Below are 19,975 nucleotides of genomic sequence, written 5' to 3'. Positions count from 1 at the left end.
TAAACAGTGTGATGGAAAGTTGTTAACTTTTGTTTCTGATTCCACTTAACTTGTCACTTTTGGTAAAGATTCAGAGATGGTACCCCTTTCAAAATGGCAGCAAGGAGAAGAGGGGGAAAGCAGTGATTGATAGGTTGTGACTCCACCCACTCACTGCGTTCCCCACCTCTCCTTGCCTGGTGGATGTCAAATGACACATGGATGGCATGTGGAACAGCAAAAAATAATGAGGATTGGCTCCTTTCACCCGGCAGACCCACTTGAAACCATCTGGACGATCCTTCTGCTTGGCCAGTCTCGTTCGACTTTCACACCGAAAACATTTGTACTCACATGAAATCAAATTCATTTTCTGGCACCATTCAATCACACTCTTGCATCCTTCATTTTTCAAACACTCCAACGTTTGTGCAACTGATTAACTTCATTTACTCTAGGGTTGAACGCGAAAAAAAAAAAATATATATATATACTAGTTGTTTGTTATTTGGTTTTTAGGAGCATTAGCAACTAAGGCCATATTTCTCTGGGAATATGCGGTGGTCATTCCCTGACCTATCCGCATCCTCCGTATTTGGTGATGACGGGCTTGAACCCTGGTCTAATCAAGAAGCACGTGGTACGCACTGCTGCTCCTTCCCACCTGGCTACGGAGGCACTCCATATATACTAGTAAATATACCTATGACAAAGGATATTTCATGGCAGCAAGCAACAGGACACCCACACAAATCAAACAATAACCATAAAGTGATTTTCACGTGCTGACCACCAGTGCCATGTGAGCTTGGGAAATGACAATTGTAATCAGCCAATCCCCAGACCCCCATTTCTTTGGGAGCTCCAACCCCCACACCCCCTGGAATTATTCAGCCAAGAACAATGACAATAAACGCCATTTCCTTTTTTTTTTAAATTTTTCCTAATCAATCAGCCATTCCAAACGTTCCAATCACAAGAAAGGAACTAACCATGTGCAGACTACCCTAACACTACCTAACCATGTGCTTACTGTGCCTTATGTTTCCAGTGGCAGGGGTGACACACACACCACATGGTAACCGTGCCAGATGTTTTTATATGGTCAGGAGATCACGACACTGGGCCGAGTCAGCACCCTTTAATCACGGCATATCGCTAGCAGTCTGGGAGGGATACCTATCTCTGAATTTTGACCTCGCTTTTCTTTACTATAACTAAAACTTCAGTGCATTTTAATTGTCTGGCATCATAATAATAAAGTACACTGGTGTGCAAAAACTTAAGGACCAGTCAGGTTTTCACCTGTAGCTTCTGTAGGAGTGAGGTACATAAATGATGAAGGAAACAGCACAGTACAGAGGGACTTTATTCAAAAATGGCAACATAGCACTGGCTGCTGTGATACAGATGCATCACTGCCAAACATGGAATAAAGGGAAGAGGTGGTCCTCAGTAGGAGATATGGCTACCCCTAATGTCGATGCAGGCTTTGCACTGCCTGTCCATACTTAGAACAATGTTGGTCATAAGTTCTTTCAGCAACATCTTCCATTCCTCTATCAGCGCCATCTTCAGCTGGTGAACATTTTCTGGTGGGTGTGGACATGCCGCTAGGCTTCTCCCCAGAGTGTCCCATATGTGTTCGATGGAATTTAAATTGAGCGAATGGGCAGGCCAATCCATACAAACAATTTTCTCACTGTCCAAAAGCATATCAACAGCTGCAGTGCGATGGGGGTGTGGCGTTATCATCCATAAACATGAACTCTGGGCCAATCGCACCTCGGAACAGATGCACATGGGGAAGTATTACCTCAGTACAGTGGCATGCACTGGTTACAGTACCGACTTCCAGTTTCTGGTGTATATGTCTATCCAATATAACGCCTCCCCAGATGAGAACACCTCGACCGCCATATCGATCCCTTTCAGTGATGTTTGCAGGGTGATTCTGTGTGCCAACCTCTCGGCAGATTAGCTGACGTCCAGAATCGCTGCTGAGATTGAATCTACTCTCATCAGTAAAGAGTACCTTACCCCATTGTGCTGCTGTCCAGTCCTTCTGTTCGATGCACGAATGTAAACGGTGTCTCCGATGGGCAGGTGTTAAAGGGATAGCGTACGGCCGTCGGGCAAACAGTCCACCTTTGTGGTCTCCTGGCCACAAAAACCGCAATATCCTGCATCCTGTTCTCCTGTGCAGCTGGTTTGCGATGGATCCTGCAGTCTGGTGTCGGTCCCTCTTGGCCTGTAGTTGTAAATAGTGGTCATCATTGGGCATTGTTTTTTGTGGTGTTGTTTTTTGTGGACGACCACTAGTCTTTCGAACAGCTGTACCTGTTGTTATGAAGGCCGACCACGCACGGAAGACGATGCTATGGGCGAACCGAACTCTGCAGCACTCCTCGCACTTCGAGCTTCCCAATTATTCAACCCCGGGGAAAGTCATCCAGATATTGTCTACTGGCCATTTCGTTGTCTGTAACACTATGAAACTAATCGAACGTCTGTAACAATCGTGCTCACCATGAGATAATTTGCGCTTAACTGCTGAACTGCTGCTTTTATCTGTTTATGTGAGCCCTCTCATCACAATTAAAATTTTTGCATTTGCACCAGTTTTCTACTGAACAACTACAGTTATGCAAATCGCAACAGGCTGTTCCGTTTGATTGTGGTTGTAACCTTTAGAAATAGTGTTGGTCCTTAAGTTTTTGCACACACAAAAAAAAGTGCAGAATGAAATCTGCTTAAGTGCCATGACTAGATTTAAGAGTCGTGAAGTTGAAGGAAATTCGACTCTGGGACATATGAAAGAAAAACGAAGGTGAACAAAAAGAATCAAGAATTTAGCGGATCACATGAAATTTTTGAAGAGAGAAATGATTTGGATTTTAGCGACAATGAAAATGACGGCTTCTAGAGGTTACCAATGAATTTTCTGATTGCAATTCATTGGTGTTTGTGCAAACGTCGGCATCTCATTGAAGTGAACCAGAAAAATATATCTTTGGTGTTGTTCCAGTGTTGTAACGCTGTGTTGTTCCACGCGAGTGGAACAACACAGCGTTAGGGGCTCACATCTGGTAAGTATGGGCTTGGCACACCCAGGGTCCCGAGCTGGATATCTTCATTTTTCTCTTTCTTGATGATTCCCTTCTACTTCTGACTCTTGTTTTCTCTCTCTCAGGGTAATTCAGAATTTTTTTTTTTTTTTTTTTTTTTTGGCTAGTGCAGCATAAGCCTCAGGCTTCCTTGCACCATATAGCTAATAATAATAATAATGCATAATACGCAATTAATCTATATGCCTACGTCTTGGTGAATAATACCAAAAGAATAAATAAACATGCAGGATTAAATCTGCTTACATGCCTAATTCTATAACAGTTACAAAAATACATTTCAGTAACTTTTACTCCTACGGAATTTTGAAAAATGGCGAGAAAAAGAACTGGCTTAGGCTAGCATACTAAAATTGTAAGCTCTTCTTTTACTACATTATTTTCACATTGAAGTGTAGTTTAGGCCAGCTTCTGTAATTAGTAATTGTGTGCTAAACGTTACTATCGCTGATTCCCAGATCACACTCAACTCTGCGTAATTCTCGCTGAACCAGCTGCACTAGTTACACCTGATATGGAAAAAGTTTTAATGCTACTTGGTTCCCGTAGAAAATTAAAAAATATATAAAAATAATAAAAAATTGGGGTGTGTTGTGTACGGGGACACAACCACAATCGTTTAAGACGTCAGTCCGTCTTTGTGTTATAAGAGGAAGAAGGGTAAGGTGTAAATGAATAAAGTCTTAGTGGTTATAAGTGAAGTATAATTTTATTTATCAAAGGCCGATGATAGGAGAAGTAAGATACATATGGCATAGTATTTACATCCCTGTTTCTTACAAAGGTTAAAGCTATACAAGTGTTGCCCAGAGTAGTGGGCGATGTAGAAATGTACATCAAGTTGAACTTTTGAATTTTTCTTTCCAATGACATACGTTTCTTACATTTCTGTTCATATTTCCTTTGCAATTTTTTGACATTATGAAAATTTTCTTCAACTCAGCACACTTATCGGCTTATAACTTTGCAAATTTTATTTTATCGGTTATTATTGCTAAATAATATTGTAGATCGACAAATCGACACCAATTTCAACGTCCTGTCTCTTCGCAGTCCAAAGGTACACTACCCAAACGCCGCGGCGTCGCCATTTTCAGTGTTTACGCGCAAGCGCTACCCTCCCCCCTCACCGCTGCACACCACCACTACCCACCATTTTAGATACGGTCATAAACCCCATATCCAACAAAATTTAAATCATTAGATTATCATTTATACTTTACGAGATATAAGCGCTACAAATCTTGCTATTTTTTTGTCGCTAGAGTTTTCGTAGACCCCCCCCCCCCTATTTCGGACCTAATTTAAAGACGTATTCACGTTAAAAGAAGAGTTTAAGCCCACTTTATGAAGGGTTGCCCACTCTTCTAATTTCATCTTGTCCTGGACTAGAGTAAAAGTCGAGTAGCTCCGGTGATAGTTCCATATCATTGCGGTGAGAAAGGTTTGTACCTAGTCCTAGACATTGTATTTTCATGGTTTTTAGGGCTTCCTCGTGGGTAACAAAGGTTAATTGGTCGACTGATCAAGTCAGACTATCAGAAGTAATGGTTAGTTATATTTAGTGAGTACATATGAACATATTCCGCGTTAATAACATGGTCATCCCTGATGTCAAGGATACTCCCAGAACAACAGATGTGGCAGATACAGGTAGTCAGTGAGGTCTGGACGAATTTCGGTCCTGAATTCTGATGCCGTGACCTGTGCACGGGATCAGAACCTCCAGTATAATAGGGTACGGTACTTCGCACCACAGAGTAGTCACCAGTCTGAGCTGTCAAGGTCGACTCAAGGAGTCTGGGCACCAATTTCCTGCCTTCTTGCCAGCCGCTACCGATTAATCAAGATACTGCTGTCCTTATTATGGTAGTAATTTGAGTTTGCCATATTATGAGACTGACTGACTCTGCAAGTCGGAAGATTCTCTCAAACCTCGATTTCTGGGCCTAGGAGAGGAGCAATGTTTATCGCTGTGTAAGCGTTTGTTTTTGCTATATTATTTATATATATAGTTTGATTAGCTATTGTTATTTAGGTTAGCCTTAGGTTACCTTGGCCACTGACTGCTTACAGGTTCAGGTATCTAAATCTTTTTTTTTTTTTTTTTTTTATGTAAACCTCAAACATGAGAGGTATTAGAACCTATAGTACTTAGTACCGTTCTTGAGTTGGAGGTTGAGAAGAAGAAAGAAGATATTTGTTGACATTGGACTTGAACTTCTGTAGACTGTAATTTTCAGGAAATACGTATGAAGGAAAGTTGTTCCAGAAAACAGCAGTTGAATGAATAAACGAGGAAGATGAAAGTTGGTTCTGTGAGTTTGAAGGTGGACAGTAAATGGATGTTGGCGGCACGTGTTTGGACTGTTTTGAAAGAGAGAGCGGGAATTATAGAAGCCAATTCAGAAGATGGGTGCCCATGGAAATATCTGTAGAAGAGGCATGCAGCAGAAACAGAACGTCTATGAGACAGTGAGTGGAGAGACTCTGTTAGAGATGAATCATTAATTAACCTAACTGCCCTCTTCTGAACGGAATCCAGAAGCCTGAGAGAGGTTTTGGGGGCACCACCTTAGATGTGGGAACAATATTCAATGGTAGGGCGGATTTGCGATTTGTACAGAGTGAACAGCTGTTTGGAAGCAAAGTAAGGCCGAGAGCGAAAGAGAAAATCAAGTTTTTTAGATGCAGAGGAAGCAATATTTGTAATGTGCTTGTGCCAAGAGAGATTAGAAGTCAGGGTAATCCCCAAAAGAGATAAATCATTTTGCCTTGAAATCAGAGTGTCACCAAAGATAAGCATAGGAGCAGAAGAATCCTTTTTGCGAGATATAAAACAAGACTGAATTTTAGAAGGATTGAAATCAACTAAGTTGTCTTTGCCCCCCTATCTAAATCTTAACTGGAGTAGAGTGATAGAACATGACATTAGGCAGATACATATTCAATAATGTTTAATGAAACAAAAAAAAACATAAAATAGGTACATAGGCACTTGTGTTGAGTTAAACTTCCCTATTAAATACCCTGTCCTTCCCCCAAGGATAGGGAAAGGATTCTTCCTTTCCCTATCCTTGGGGGAAGGACAGGGAAGAATCCTTTCCCTATCCTTGGTAAGAGGATTCCCTATCCTCTTACCAAGAGAGGCTTAAGTTCTGCAAATTGCAGTGGCTGGAGACTAGGCACCTGCGCGGTGATCTGATTGAGGTGTATAAGGCCTTGAATGGGTTGAACACGTTGAATTCTGATGGGATCCCTACGCTTGTTCAAATTAAGAAAGGACAGATGTAGAATAGATGTGCGGAAATTTGCCTTTAGCCAGCGGGTGGTTAATTGGTGGAACAAACTTCCATCTGTCGTTGTGGAAGTTGATAGGTTGAATAAATTTAAGGAGGAACTGGACAGGCATTTGGAGGGAATGGTGTGATTTTTTTTTTTCGACTGATGCTGCATAAGCTCATACACTTGCTTTCTTGCATCACATGCCACTACTACTACTACTATTATAATTCAGAGCTTAATTAAAGCAAACAGCACTGTTACTCCCATATCACTAACATATTGTTATTACAACAATTTTCCGAGAGGAGAATTTCTGTAATAACAATTTACAATTTAGATCACAATTTACCTTAAGCATTCCTAGTTTATAAGAATACAGAGTGACTCTTTGAATTGGAGCTCTAAAGTTATTAATTACTTTTGCTTCCCTGGGCCAAAATTTCAGGGGACTTGAAGGGCTTGAGGTGTATTATGCATCTCTCATATTGTGCAGTTATACTTCATAACTGTTTTGCCATCATTGCATCTCTTGGGTACCTGCCCACCCACTGAAGAAGGGCCAAATAGCTCTGAAACGGTGCTGTCTGGGTGGTGGTACTTATCTGAGAATAAGTAACATTAGTCTTCTCCTTAGGTGAAACGTTACTTATTCGAAGTAGTGCAATATCATGGCAACTCGTTGTGAAGGTATTCATAATATGAGATATAACTTAAAACGATGCCACCTTATAAATATTCTGTTTATTCAGAAATGGCTGTGTATTAATGATGCTATTGTATTTAATATATACATAGTCTAAACTTGCTCGCAGCTTGAGGCTTTAGCCCTTAACGCATCTTAGTCCATATTGTTGTTCTTATTGGGATTTTGAAGCATTAGCGACTATGGTCATATTGCTCCGTATATACTGTCCATAAATTGCCTGTGTTGTATGGTTGATTCTCTGTTTGCTAGACGAAAAATCCGATTTTCCGGGTGAAAAAAACCTTGCTGTCCTCGCGGGAGACCTACTAAGAAAGCCACGTTGTGATTAAGGCCCATAAAAATTCTTTTCTTCATCAAAGGGACTCAAACCCAGGTCTTTCCACTCGGTGTTGGGAGGACGGCGATTCTACCAACTGTGCTACCCAAAAGGGCTTAACTGCCTCTTCAATTATAATTTTAGTTAGTATATTATTATTATTATAATATAATATTGTTTACCCATAAGTTTAACTACCAGGTATATGCAATACCTGGTATCTCGTTGTGAAGGCAGCCACAATATGAGATAAATCAAACAATGCCTTTACACATTTATGGGTTAACTATGGTGTATTTACACCAATATTATATAGTTAATTTCAACCCATTACATATTATGCCTTGTGCATTTAGTCTTCTAAAAATTATTATTATTGCTCTTATATTATTTTTCCCTTATTGGGGGTTCCACCTCGTGACGAGTATTACTACCAAGTACACAGGGTGGTTGTTATGTCTGGTGTTACTATTGGTCGAGGAACTCTATCCTACAGGTTCAGGATTGTGACTTTCAGGACTTCCTTGTAGGTGTTCGCATGGAGACCAATCACTGTTAGGCTGTTATGTAGGGTCTTTGGCACCATACCCGTGGTTGACACGATGATTGTTACTTGTTGCATATGCCACATCTCCTGTCTTAGATTCGTGTGCATCCTCGTTTTTTCCCCCATGGGTTTTCTGAAGATTGCCAATGTTGGGTACCGCTATGTCAATCAGATAGGTAGCCTTTTCCTTCTTGTCCACAACGGTTATGTCCTGTCTGTTGTGCGCGATTGTCTTATCCGTTATGGCGCGGGCCCAGTACAGCTTGTGGATTGGGGTCTCTAGTACTACCTGGGGTTCGTACTTGTGGTATGGTACACTTTTTTCGATCAACTGATATTTCCTTGATAGCTTCTCATGTATTATTCTGGCTACCTGGCCGTGTCTACGAGTGTATTCAGTCTGGGTGATCACTTTGCATCATGTGGTGATGTGTTGGATCGTTTTTAAGGCCAGGTGGCATAGTCGACATGTGTCATTGAACACTCCGGTCTCCTTGACGATGTATTTTCTATAGTTCCTAGTGTTGATTACCTCTTATTATTATCATCATTATTAGTATTAATTCATTAATTGCTATTATTATTTATTAATTAATATTATTAGCTATATGGTGCAAAGAAGCTTGAGGCATATCTGCACCAGCCAAAAAAAAAAAAAAAATTCTGAATTACCCTGAGAGAGAGTCCAAAGTAGAAGGGAATCACCAAGAAATAGAAAAATGATATCCAGCTCAAGAACCTGGGTGTGGCAAGCCCATTATCAGCAGATGTGAGCCCTTGGGTGAGTGAGAGATGTTTAAAGCTATTACTGCATTGATGAGTTATACACCAATGAGCCAAAACATTATGACCACCTACCTAAAATGATGTTGGTCCTCCACTCCTTTGCAGCCAAAACAGCTCGTACCCAGTGAGGCATGGATGCTACAAGATTTCTAAATGTCTTGTGGTATCTGGTACCAACACATAACCAGCAGAACCTTTAAATCCTGTTAGGTCTGTGGTTGAGACACTGCAGAACGGAGTTGCTGTTCCAACACAAACCACAGATGCTCAATGGGATTGATTTCTGGGGAATTTGGAGGTCAGGGCAATACCTGGAAGTCTTCCTCATGTTCCGTGAACCAGTCTCGAACAATTCAGGCAGTGTGGCATGGTGCATTATCCTACTGAAAGACCGTTGCTATGTAAGGGTGTACTTGGTCAGCAATGATGTTTAGGTGTACTTGGTCAGCAATGATGTTTAGGTGGTAGATGTCAGAACGCCTGGCACATGGATGACTATACCCTGGGTATCCCAGCAGAACATTGCCCAAAGCATGACACCACCGCCATGGGCTTGTTTTCGTCGCACGGTGCATCCAGCCGCCATCACTTCTCCTGGTAAACGGCACACACATACCCAGTCGCCCCACGTGCAGCAGGAAACGTGATTCATTGGACCAGATTACCTTCTTTCAATCACTCAAGGTCCACTGTAGGCACTGTCACCGGTGAACCGTGGTTAGCATGGGCACTCGGAGCAGCCTACAGCTACTGTATGTTGTGACGCATCACTCCCATCAGCAGCATTCCAATTACCGGAGAGTTGCACCACAGTCGCCCTTCTGTTGCCACATATCATCTGGGAGAGCCTTCGCTCACCTCTAGCATCGATTAGCTGTGGTCATTCAACACCTCGCTCGCAGTTCGTGGGTTCCCCCTCCTCGGACCACTTTCTGTAGGTGCTAACCTCAGCTGACCGTGAGCATCCCACCAGCCGTGCTGTTTCAGATATGCTCTGTCTGCACGGGTAGCACAGTGGTATCATCACCATCCTCCCCACACCCGGTGGATTAGGCCCGGGTTCAAATCCCATCTATGACACCAAGAACTTTAATGAGCAATTTCACTCTGTGGCTGAGTTAGTCAGTCTCAGGCATAGATAGCAAGATTTTCCCTGGGGTTTTTCGTCTAGCAAACAGACAAATTGACCATAGAACACATACAATTAACAGACATAAGACACAACACCGCAGATGAATTTATATTTAGGCATGTGGCCTCAATACAAATTATTATGCTCTGACCCAGTCATCTGGCCATTACAATTTTTCTTAAACTCGCTTAATTCTGCTGCTTTCCCATCTGAAGAACAAGAGTAACACTGATTAACGAAGTTCAGTATCAGGTGTTTTTTATACTGGCTCGACCCACACTTGTGCCATAGTTCATCTGCAGTTGCTTCGATTTGCATAATGACTCGCTGGTCATGTTTCGGCTCATCGGTGTAGATTAGAAACTTACTATTATTGATAATTCACAGATATTGACTCCCATTAATATGTGACTAAACACAATATTGAGATAGGTGCTTTATTAAGTGTGCCAATGCATATATCTAGCAACATATCGATTGCTACAATTAGACCCAACTGAATACGTTAATCCTAGAATATTGGAACTATGGAGGAATATAAGCAGTTGCATTCTGTCAATGTAAGTGCCACAATTAGCAATATAGTGGAAGGTTTCCTAAAACAACAGACCAGCAGTTCCTAACATTTTGTCTTGTCACACACAGTTAAAAGAAGCTATAGACTAGCACCACCCAAGAGTGACTGCCATTGAATTCATTGGAGGTTTTCCTAATCAGTTGGCATGCCTGTTAGAAATGGCTGCACTAGACAATCAACTCATCATGAGCCCTCCAGGTTTTGATTAAGAATGGTATTGAAAATCAATATTCCAAACGTTTTGGTCTCTCAATCGACACCAATAAATTGGGCCATGCCCTTTTTGGGAATCATTTTTCACTCTTCTTTCCCATGCCGATTGCACACAATTTAACGCATCCTTCACCAAAGAAGGAAATTGTCACTGACACCGAGCTACATAAAAATGACTTGTTACAATTAGTAGCATGTGTATCCTTAAATAAAATAGAAATTATATGTCCAATAGTCACTTTAGAAAGATATTTCTAATTGCATGTTTAATCAATGATGCAGTGTGGTCAGCAGCCACATAAATTAACCCAAAGAAACTAAAATCTGTACATTATGTCCTTAAATAGATAAGTCAACCAGATATCTCTTCATAGTATTTAGCTCAATTAAATGTAAGAATCTCCACTAGGGAACTCTGGATAAGCTTATCCATGTTATATCCCTGAATGCAGTTTCAAAACTATATTCCTTATGTAATAAGGTCCAATGGCTAACCCACAGTGGTTTGTATAAGCTGTTTATTGAAATGTTATCAGTTCTATCGAAACTTTATATATTTGGCCATGTTTTGGAGTTGCAGTGAATGCTGTCAGCAGGCTTAAATCATCATGAAAAATGATCATGGTATGTAGGTATTCATTTTCCAAGATCGTGTCTCAGTGCTTCAGGCCTAATGTGGTTTTGGTGGACATTCTATTTGCTTCCCCGTCTTCCAATAGAATGAAAGTAAAAAAAGGAGCCAAAACAATCTGGACCCAATAAGTCTTACAGATTTAATTGCATATATTTTGTTGCTTTTTACACTCGTTATATTAGTATTAATAGTGAAAATGAATAAACAATATAAATATATAAACAATACAAATAAATATAAATAAATAAATGAATAAACGACCAAAATAAATATACAATCCGTCTCATGCGTGCAATCCCTCTAATAATTAGTTTAAATGCATCCTTAAATTTGAATAACTATCCACTTCTGAACACAAAATGGAAGTTTGTTCTAGCAATCCCTCTGGCTGAAAGCAAATTTTTGCACATCATCTTTGTAATATTTTCAATTTGTTCCCTTACGAGTGTTTTCTGAGAAAGTGAGGTATTAGCATTTAGTTTACTCTAGACATTTAAACATTTCAACCAAAGTTTCCTGCAGATGCCTGGTTTCCAAGTGCTGCAATTTGAATAACTGAAGTCTTATCATTGTAGGAATACCCTTTTGAGTCCTTGACTAATCTTTCGCTCTTCTCTGTATCTCTTCCAACAGATCTGCATTCTTCTTAAAATGAGGCATCCAAAAGTGTAAGCAGTGCTCAAAACGTAGTCTAACCATTCCCTTATATAAAGGGAGAATCACTACTTTACCCATAATGGCAATATTCCTGTATATCATTGACAAAAACCATGAAATGTCCAAGCAGCCCTTCTGCACTGTACAATACCACATTTTGTTCTCCACTACCTTCAGTATAATACCATTTAACTAGTACATTATTCTGGGACTATTGCTGCTCGCATGTAGTACCTTCCATTTTTCAATGCCAGGCCCGGTGCTAGGGATGCATTGCAATGGGCACTGCGCTGTTAATAAAATTTTTACATTTAACCTTCAGTATCAGATTTATACTTTTTCTAACCCAAATACAAATTCTTTTCTTATTTATTGCACCGTTAGATTTTCATTATCTGTGGTATATTTTACAAATATACCAGATAGGTACAGTTATCAATAATCCCTTAATGACGTTGATTGCGTTGAGTACAGTAATCCATAATCCCTTAATGACATTGAGGAATTATTAATAAACTATTTGTTAAGTGCTTATAATGGTTCTGTCGAGTGCAGACGCTTTTCCATGGAGGCACGGGTAAATTTGCGAGGGCTTTTATAAGTCATAAGGAATTTTCTCCAGGTTCACCCTGAAATGCTAGATGCGCTACTGCATATACACAGCCCTACCATTACTATCCAGACACCCCTTCATGGATGGGGAAACAGGTCCTATGCATGCAACACATCATAGAACCTGTTATAAATATGCACATTGGGCTTTGAACAGACAATTGTAAAAGTGGGCATGCAAGATGGCATGTTCAACATAATTAACAGACTTCCAACGTGGAATGACAATAGGATGCCACATAAGCAAGCGTTCTGTGCGAGACATCGCAGTCACAATGGGGATCCCTAGGTCAATGGTTAGTGACAACATATGCAAATGGCAGAGGATGGGACTGAATCTGGCAAAAAAACGGCCTGATAAACCACGAAAACTAACAGAACGGGACAAGAAAATTCTGCGAAGAACTGTCCGCCAAATCGTAATTTTCCATTTCTCACATCACACAAACCCTCTGTGAGAGTATTGGAACTAAGGTCAGCATTAGTACAATATGAAGGACACTCCATGATACGGGTCAGAAGCCAGTGATCACCTCAACAAATGCTACATGCTGATTAATACTGGTGTAAGGAATGAAAATCCTGGACTGTAGAGCAGTGGAAAAGTCCTATGGACATACAAGTCGAGGTTCGCACTCTACCATTCTAATGGCTGTTCCTAGGTGTGGCGAATGCCAAGGGAAGAGTTCATTCCTGATTGTATTCTCCCAACAATTAATTTTGGTGAGCAGTGTATGGGGCTGCTTTTTGGCTTGGGCCCATTAGTCGTTATTGACAAAACCATGAATGCTGTGCAATATCAGGACAGCCTGGACAATTATGCACTTCCAACGTTATGGCAATAATTCGGGGAAGGCCCATAACTGTATCAGTAAGACAACGTGACATGACATACTGCTCGGGTCGTAAGAGTGGTTTGAGGACCCAGGTGTGGAAAAGTTGGATTGGCCAGCCCTGTCCTGATCTGCACCCTATCGAGCATCTTTGGGATGTATTGGATCGTCGGGTACATCCACACCGAGATCACCCAAAGAACAAGGTTTGAGCAGTTCCTCTCATGAGGGACCAAGTCAAATGCCTTGCAAAAATCCAGTAAACATGTTGAAATTGTTCCCTACATCTTGCCTATGAGTAACTGTCAAAATTACTTACCAAATTAGTTAAACACGATTATTGTGATTTCCCCTTAACAAAATGTTATTTTTATCCAGGTTGCCAAACTAACTTATCAGAAATATTGCTTTATGCTACATTGAAAAGTATACTAAAAACTAAGTTTTCCATTAAATAAAAAACTACTTTTTGTTCTATTTTGGGCATTTTCTGCATACCAGTTAGTGATTCTGTACAAATGTGTTCGGAGAAAACAGGCTATCCACAATGATTAAGCCCCAAAATGTTTCTGCCCTTTTCAATTCCATCCCAACATATTTCAATCCCAGATCAAAACGGTCATCGGAAATGCCAGCAATGAAAGTGTTAAGTTCTACATTTTGACAGTTCACTGGGTAAGTTATTGGCTAAGTACAGTAGTAAGTTTGGTACAAACTAACCCACACTTGTACAGAGATTATACACATTAAAGATGCTATGAACTGGTACATACTATGACCAAAGTTGCTGAAGCTGCAAATTCCTCTAAAAACAGCCAAATGACTAACCATGCTTCAAATAAAGCCTAAAGATACTTAGAAAGGAGCAACAAGACCATGAAATATCAATACAGTACATCATCTATGTAAACTGCATATATTCTTTTGCCAGTATGTACGAGAGGACTCGAGTATCTGCTGGAATATCCTACATGCTTTATTGACTGGTTAACCAGCCTGAGTAAAAAAAAAAAAAAAAAAACATAAAGCAAGGGCTACAAACACCTTTTCTGCTACAATTTTTGTCTTCATATTTAGATGAAATGCTTATATAGCTATTTTAAAAATTAAGGGACTTTATGACTCCCCCATTCCATACAAATTTAGAGCTAAAGCCTTCATTCCATATTTAAAATAGCTATGGGATAAAGGACTAATTTAAAAATAAAGTTTTAATGTTTCTCTTAAATATGAAGAAAAAATTGCATGAGAACAATCATCCTTTATAGTTCAGAAAATGATTGGAATTTTTCACAGGCTTCTTTCCCCATGTAAAAAATAACTTTCTCAATCAATATTTTTAATAAACAATGACAATCCTAAAAAAGGTGAATTTTAACAGAATTCTAAAATTACATCATCTTCACATGTAAATTTTTAACGATATTTTAAAGATAAATACATATATATACATACTGTTACCATTTTATGCAAATATCAGGAAGAGCAGTGCATATGTAAGCATAAATTAAGCTGAAGAAGGTATCATTTACAGTTGACAAAGAAATAAGATCAGAAAATTTAAAAGCAGATAAGTGGCAATATGCTGTGCAACTGGACTAAACAAATGGATTTTGGAACTTCTCAACATTCCAGGGACCTGGCCAAAATAAAGACACAAATTGAAGGCAGTCTGACATACCTTGGGGCTGTGCCAATGAGGTGCAATGTGTACATAAGACAGGGGCACCACAAACAGCTGATTTATTTGGTTTCAATATACTCATGTTAACATGAGTATACTGAAGCCAAATAAATCATTTGTACAAGAATAGCTTAAGCCCAAGAGTATGACACGACCAGACCCATGGGCCTGGTCATGTCAAAGTTGAACATTTTGAAAAAACAACATCCAGAGTTGGCAAAGGATTATCCAAGAGATCATAATTAATATTCAGGAGCAGTTTCTAGTGTGGCAGCCATGGATCCAGTTATATGTATGCAGCACTGTAATTACCAAATAATTACCAGCAAAGATTTGCTGACAATTGCCATGAAATACTACAACTGAAATAAGTTGAGAACAAAATGAACAGTTTTTTAATTTTAAAATGTATAGGAATGGTGAATTCTTGGTGCATATGAATTTATTGAGAGTTGATATAGTGGTATGGTGCTGAGAATTGTTTTTGTACATTTGCAAATTTGCTAAAAGTTACAAGAAGGGTCAAACATGAGAATATTTGGCTAGAATAAATGAATTCTAGGGATGAATTTGATTGGACTGGTCAAGGGTTTATATTGGGTGGGAAAGGTTTTATAAACATGTATGCGTTTTTTTTTTTTTTTTGTGAAATCAGTTTTAGGCATGACTAAACAGAGATTATCTTTAATATTGCTAGTACAGCTGTTGATGTCATTTTATTTTAATATACTTATTGAAATTAGTTTATTCTTGTTTCTTATTTATTAAGACGGCTATCCAAGCTTTACTGTAACAGTATGTGTTTTAATTTTTAAACTATAAAGGCCCCCATCAATAATTTATTTTTATTGATGGGGGCATGATTTTATGATTTTAAATGATTTCATTAATAAAAGATGTCATCTGGACCAATTTTGAAAGCTGTCAGGCTTTCAAAACTGACAGTTAAATAAAAAAAGAAAAGAAGAAATAAAATGTATTACATTTATTAATTAGCCTACTGACATCAATTAATGTACCTTGTAATGATAAACTTCTCATTGACTAGTGCCACTGGAGAACTTTTTGTTTTAAATTAAAACTAATAAAAACTGAAATTTCAATCTATAATGTTTCAGTTTAGGTCAACAAATTTATCAATAATATCTAGAAAACACAGAGGTGAAACTAATAATTTATCCTGGAACTTCTGGCCCATGCATATTCCAAACGGACCTACATGATCTTAATTGTTTATTCCAAACCAACCTCGCCCCCACACTCCTTGTTCCCCCCATGGTGGCAGACCTGGTGGTATGGTAGTTTTGCCAGTGACAGAAAATAAAATATATGATGATCTGCAGATCATTATTAAACAATTTATTAGCCAAAGCCAGAAAAATGAGTTTTCTTTAAATTTAGTTAAAATAGTGTTGGCATTACAAATTTGATTCAATTTATTTTTATATGCAAATACAATTATCTATATAATTAATAAATATTCATGATTTTTCCATTATTATTAAGTAGTATTTTGTGTGTGGGTATTGTCTGTGTGCACGTTAAAATACATTTTTATAACATAACTGATTTTGTAATAAATAATTACAACCGTAATGTAATGTATTCACTTATTTAAGTATTTATCTAATTCATCAGCATTTTGAATGTGTTCAATTCATTTCAAAATTCACAAAAAGTATTGGGATGCCAAAACTTATTTTGGAGATGGCACAAGAATACTTTAGCATGGGCATGGCCATGCTAAAGTTTAACATTTTGAAAAAGCAACACGCTAAGTTGGCAAAGAATCATCCAAGGGATCACGATTAATATAAAGGAGCAGCTTCCAGTGTGTATGCATTGCACAGTAAGCTGCTACAATCTTCCAAAATTAAAGCAGCACCCTGTACACTGGTGACGATATAGGAACTGAGGTCTAGAGCAGAGGATTCTCTGGATCTTGACATATGCCATTTTTATTAGCGGGAAGAATGGTATAGCGCCAATCTGATCTGGAGCATGTTTTGAAACAGGCTGAACTATGAAAATGTGATGTAGTAGTCTGATGGTTTAGGCCTGTTATTTTGTGGAATAGTTTTAGACTGATGGCATTTGTGCTTGAGAGCTTGAAAAAGGAGTGCAAATTTTATGGGCTAGAAATGTTCTGAAATGAAAGCTTGGTAACAGGAACAATGGTTTGCTTTCGGGAGAATAATACAATGCTGATGGACTAGCCTATACAATCACTGTGAGGTGATCTGCAAAGACAGTACAGTTCTCCTATAGAGACCAAAATCATTTGCCGATTTAAAGCATGTTCTGACAGAGGAATGGAGAAATTTCTGTCAACATATAAGTTGGAGAAATATATTTAACAAAGATATATGGAATATGTACTGTATTAGCTGCAAAAGAGGCTGCATATTATATTAGCACTTTATTTGTAAGTCACTGTTCCTCCCTCTTAGTATTCCAATATTACTGGTAACAAAGTGTATAATACAGGTGGCATCCCTCACCCTTCAAACATGTACCACCTTGATTATAAGTAAGAACAGCCTTAAGAATCAAGATGATGAACAGACCAACGAGTTATTTCTCTTGTGGCTGAACCTTTCCATGGGCATCTTCATGCTTCTGGAGAGCTCTACGACGACGAAATGACTTTCCACACATTTTACAACTATATGGGCGTTCATCAGTATGAACTCTTATGTGCTCAGAGAGCGCAGTTCGTCGAAGAAATGCTTTTCCACAAGTTTCACAAATATATGGTCTTTCATTTGTGTGGATTTTCATGTGGCTAATAAGATTTGATCGCTGGCTAAATGCCCTTCCACAAGTTTCACAGGTGTGTGGACGTTCTTTAGTATGGGTTCTTGTATGAACAATAAGAATTCGCTGCTGATGAAATCCTTTCCCACAAGTTTCACACTTATAGGGTTTATCTCTGTGAATCTTCAAGTGTGTTGCAAGATCACCACGAACATTAAATGCTTTACCACATGTTTCACACCTGTATGGTCTTTCATTTGTATGAATTCTCAAGTGAGTGAGAAGACTCCCGTGTCGGCTAAATGTTTTCCCGCAAGTTTCGCAACCAAATGGGCGTTCATTTGTATGAATTTTCATATGATTCACAAGATTTCCATACTGAATAAAAGCTTTTCCACAGGTTTCACAAATATATGGTCGTTCATTTGTGTGAATTCTCGTGTGGATAACTAGATCTCTATGCTTACGAAATGCTTTTCCACAAACTGAGCAAGCATGAGGTCGTTCATTCGTGTGAATTTTCATGTGTGTGACAAGCCGTTCATGCTCATTAAAGCCTTTTCCACATGTTTCACAGATATGTGGGCGTTCATTTGTATGAGTTCTGATATGGGTAACTAAAACATGACGCCAATTAAAGACCTTTCCACATGTTTCACATATGTATGGTCGTTCATCAGTATGAACTCGCATGTGTTTCGCAAGGTCACTACTCTGACGAAATGCTGTACCACATGTTCCACAAGCATATGGTCGTTCATCTGTGTGAATTCTTATATGCTTAGCAAGATGAGCATTACGAAGAAAGGCTTTGCCACAAGCTTCACAAACATAATGCCGTTCGTTGGTATGAATTTTCAGGTGGGCAAGAAATCCACCACGGCGACTAAATACTTTCCCACATATCTCACAACTGTATGTTTGTTCATTTGTGTGAGTTTTTGTGTGGTTTAGAAAATTACCGTGATGTCTGTATGTTTTACCGCAAATCTTGCAACTATATGATTCTTCAGTGCAGTGGTTATTAACGTGGGTGATAAGTTGATCCTGTTGATGAAACACTTTGCCACAAGTTTCACATACGAATGATGGTTCACTAGTATTAATTTTTATATCAGAGAGGACACTACTACACTGTTCATTAGGTGCTTTTTCACATGTACTATAAGTGCACGATGGCTCATGTGTATGAATTTTCTCATGAACCTGCAGAAGATTCTGTTGGAGAAATGTTTTCCCACACTTTTTACAAGTAAAGGACTGCTGCTGTACTCTGCTTTCCACCTGGTCTAAAAGACAAGATAGTTGTTCAAAAACTTTTTTTGAAGTCTCACGTATACTGTCTTCCTGAAAAAATAATGGTGGCATGGCCATGATTAATGATATTAATCCAAGCAAAGTCTTGTTTCCAGTTCTGTATAAAACCATACCATGAGAATGTTCACATGAATGTTTTTACATGTTTTTTTCTTATAAGAAATGTAGGTATCATTCAATTTTGAATGACATTAAGGAGGTTTTTCCTTTGAAACTTGCTTATGTATTGTTAGTAGCCTTAACTGTAATGGTGAATATTTTCCTTGCATTTTTTTTTTAATATTTTGTACTGATACCAAATTAGACCATGCATAATATAATTTTCAAACAGTAGCATACTTCCAGCAGTATACACCACAAGTCAAATACATTTAAAGAAATCTTTCCCTTTTACTATTGCAATATGAATCAGCAGTCAGGATAACTTCAGCTACGATATCATCTGAAATGGAGTAAAATTATAATATACTTTTCAGTTTATATATTACATTAAAAGAGTCACTACAGTCAATAATATTAAAAAACCAAAATCAAAATATTAGCAAAGTTATTCACTGGGTAAGTTCTGTTTTTTTTTTATCGCATAAAATTGAAAAGGTTATGAATGCAATTTTAAATTACTGAAGGAAATACTGAATTTTGAACTGATGTAAGAATAAAAATTTACATTAACTCTAATTTCCTATTTAGAAATATCAAAAAAAAAAAAAAAAAAAAAAAAAAGAAAGAAAAAAAGAGGCAGAGTTCTAAATTTCTTATTTCAGTAAATAAGTATTTCTTCTGGATAAGAAATGAAAAAATGGAAACAAGCA

General features: G+C 38.5%; 1 protein-coding gene across 1 annotated transcript; it reads right to left on the bottom strand.

The window, feature by feature from the left end:
• Positions 1-17,015: 17,015 nt before the first annotated feature.
• Positions 17,016-19,296, bottom strand: LOC150081106 (uncharacterized). The gene has a single exon (XM_090380601.1). The coding sequence runs from the start codon at positions 19,272-19,274 to the stop codon at positions 17,664-17,666; it is 1,611 nt and encodes a 536-aa protein (XP_090236727.1). The 5' UTR covers positions 19,275-19,296; the 3' UTR covers positions 17,016-17,663.
• Positions 19,297-19,975: the final 679 nt, after the last annotated feature.

This window comes from Mastigoproctus giganteus, chromosome 9, assembly GCF_048544385.1.
Source record: "Mastigoproctus giganteus isolate SK-2022 chromosome 9, ASM4854438v1, whole genome shotgun sequence".
Taxonomy (NCBI): domain Eukaryota; kingdom Metazoa; phylum Arthropoda; class Arachnida; order Uropygi; family Thelyphonidae; genus Mastigoproctus; species Mastigoproctus giganteus.
Note: the sequence above shows the minus strand (reverse complement) of the source record. Positions and strands in the feature narration are given on the sequence as shown.

Coding starts and splice junctions, on each gene's coding strand:
- LOC150081106 (XM_090380601.1), bottom strand. CDS start 19,274: ATGGTTTTATACAGAACTGGAAACAAGACTTTGCTTGGATTAATATCA.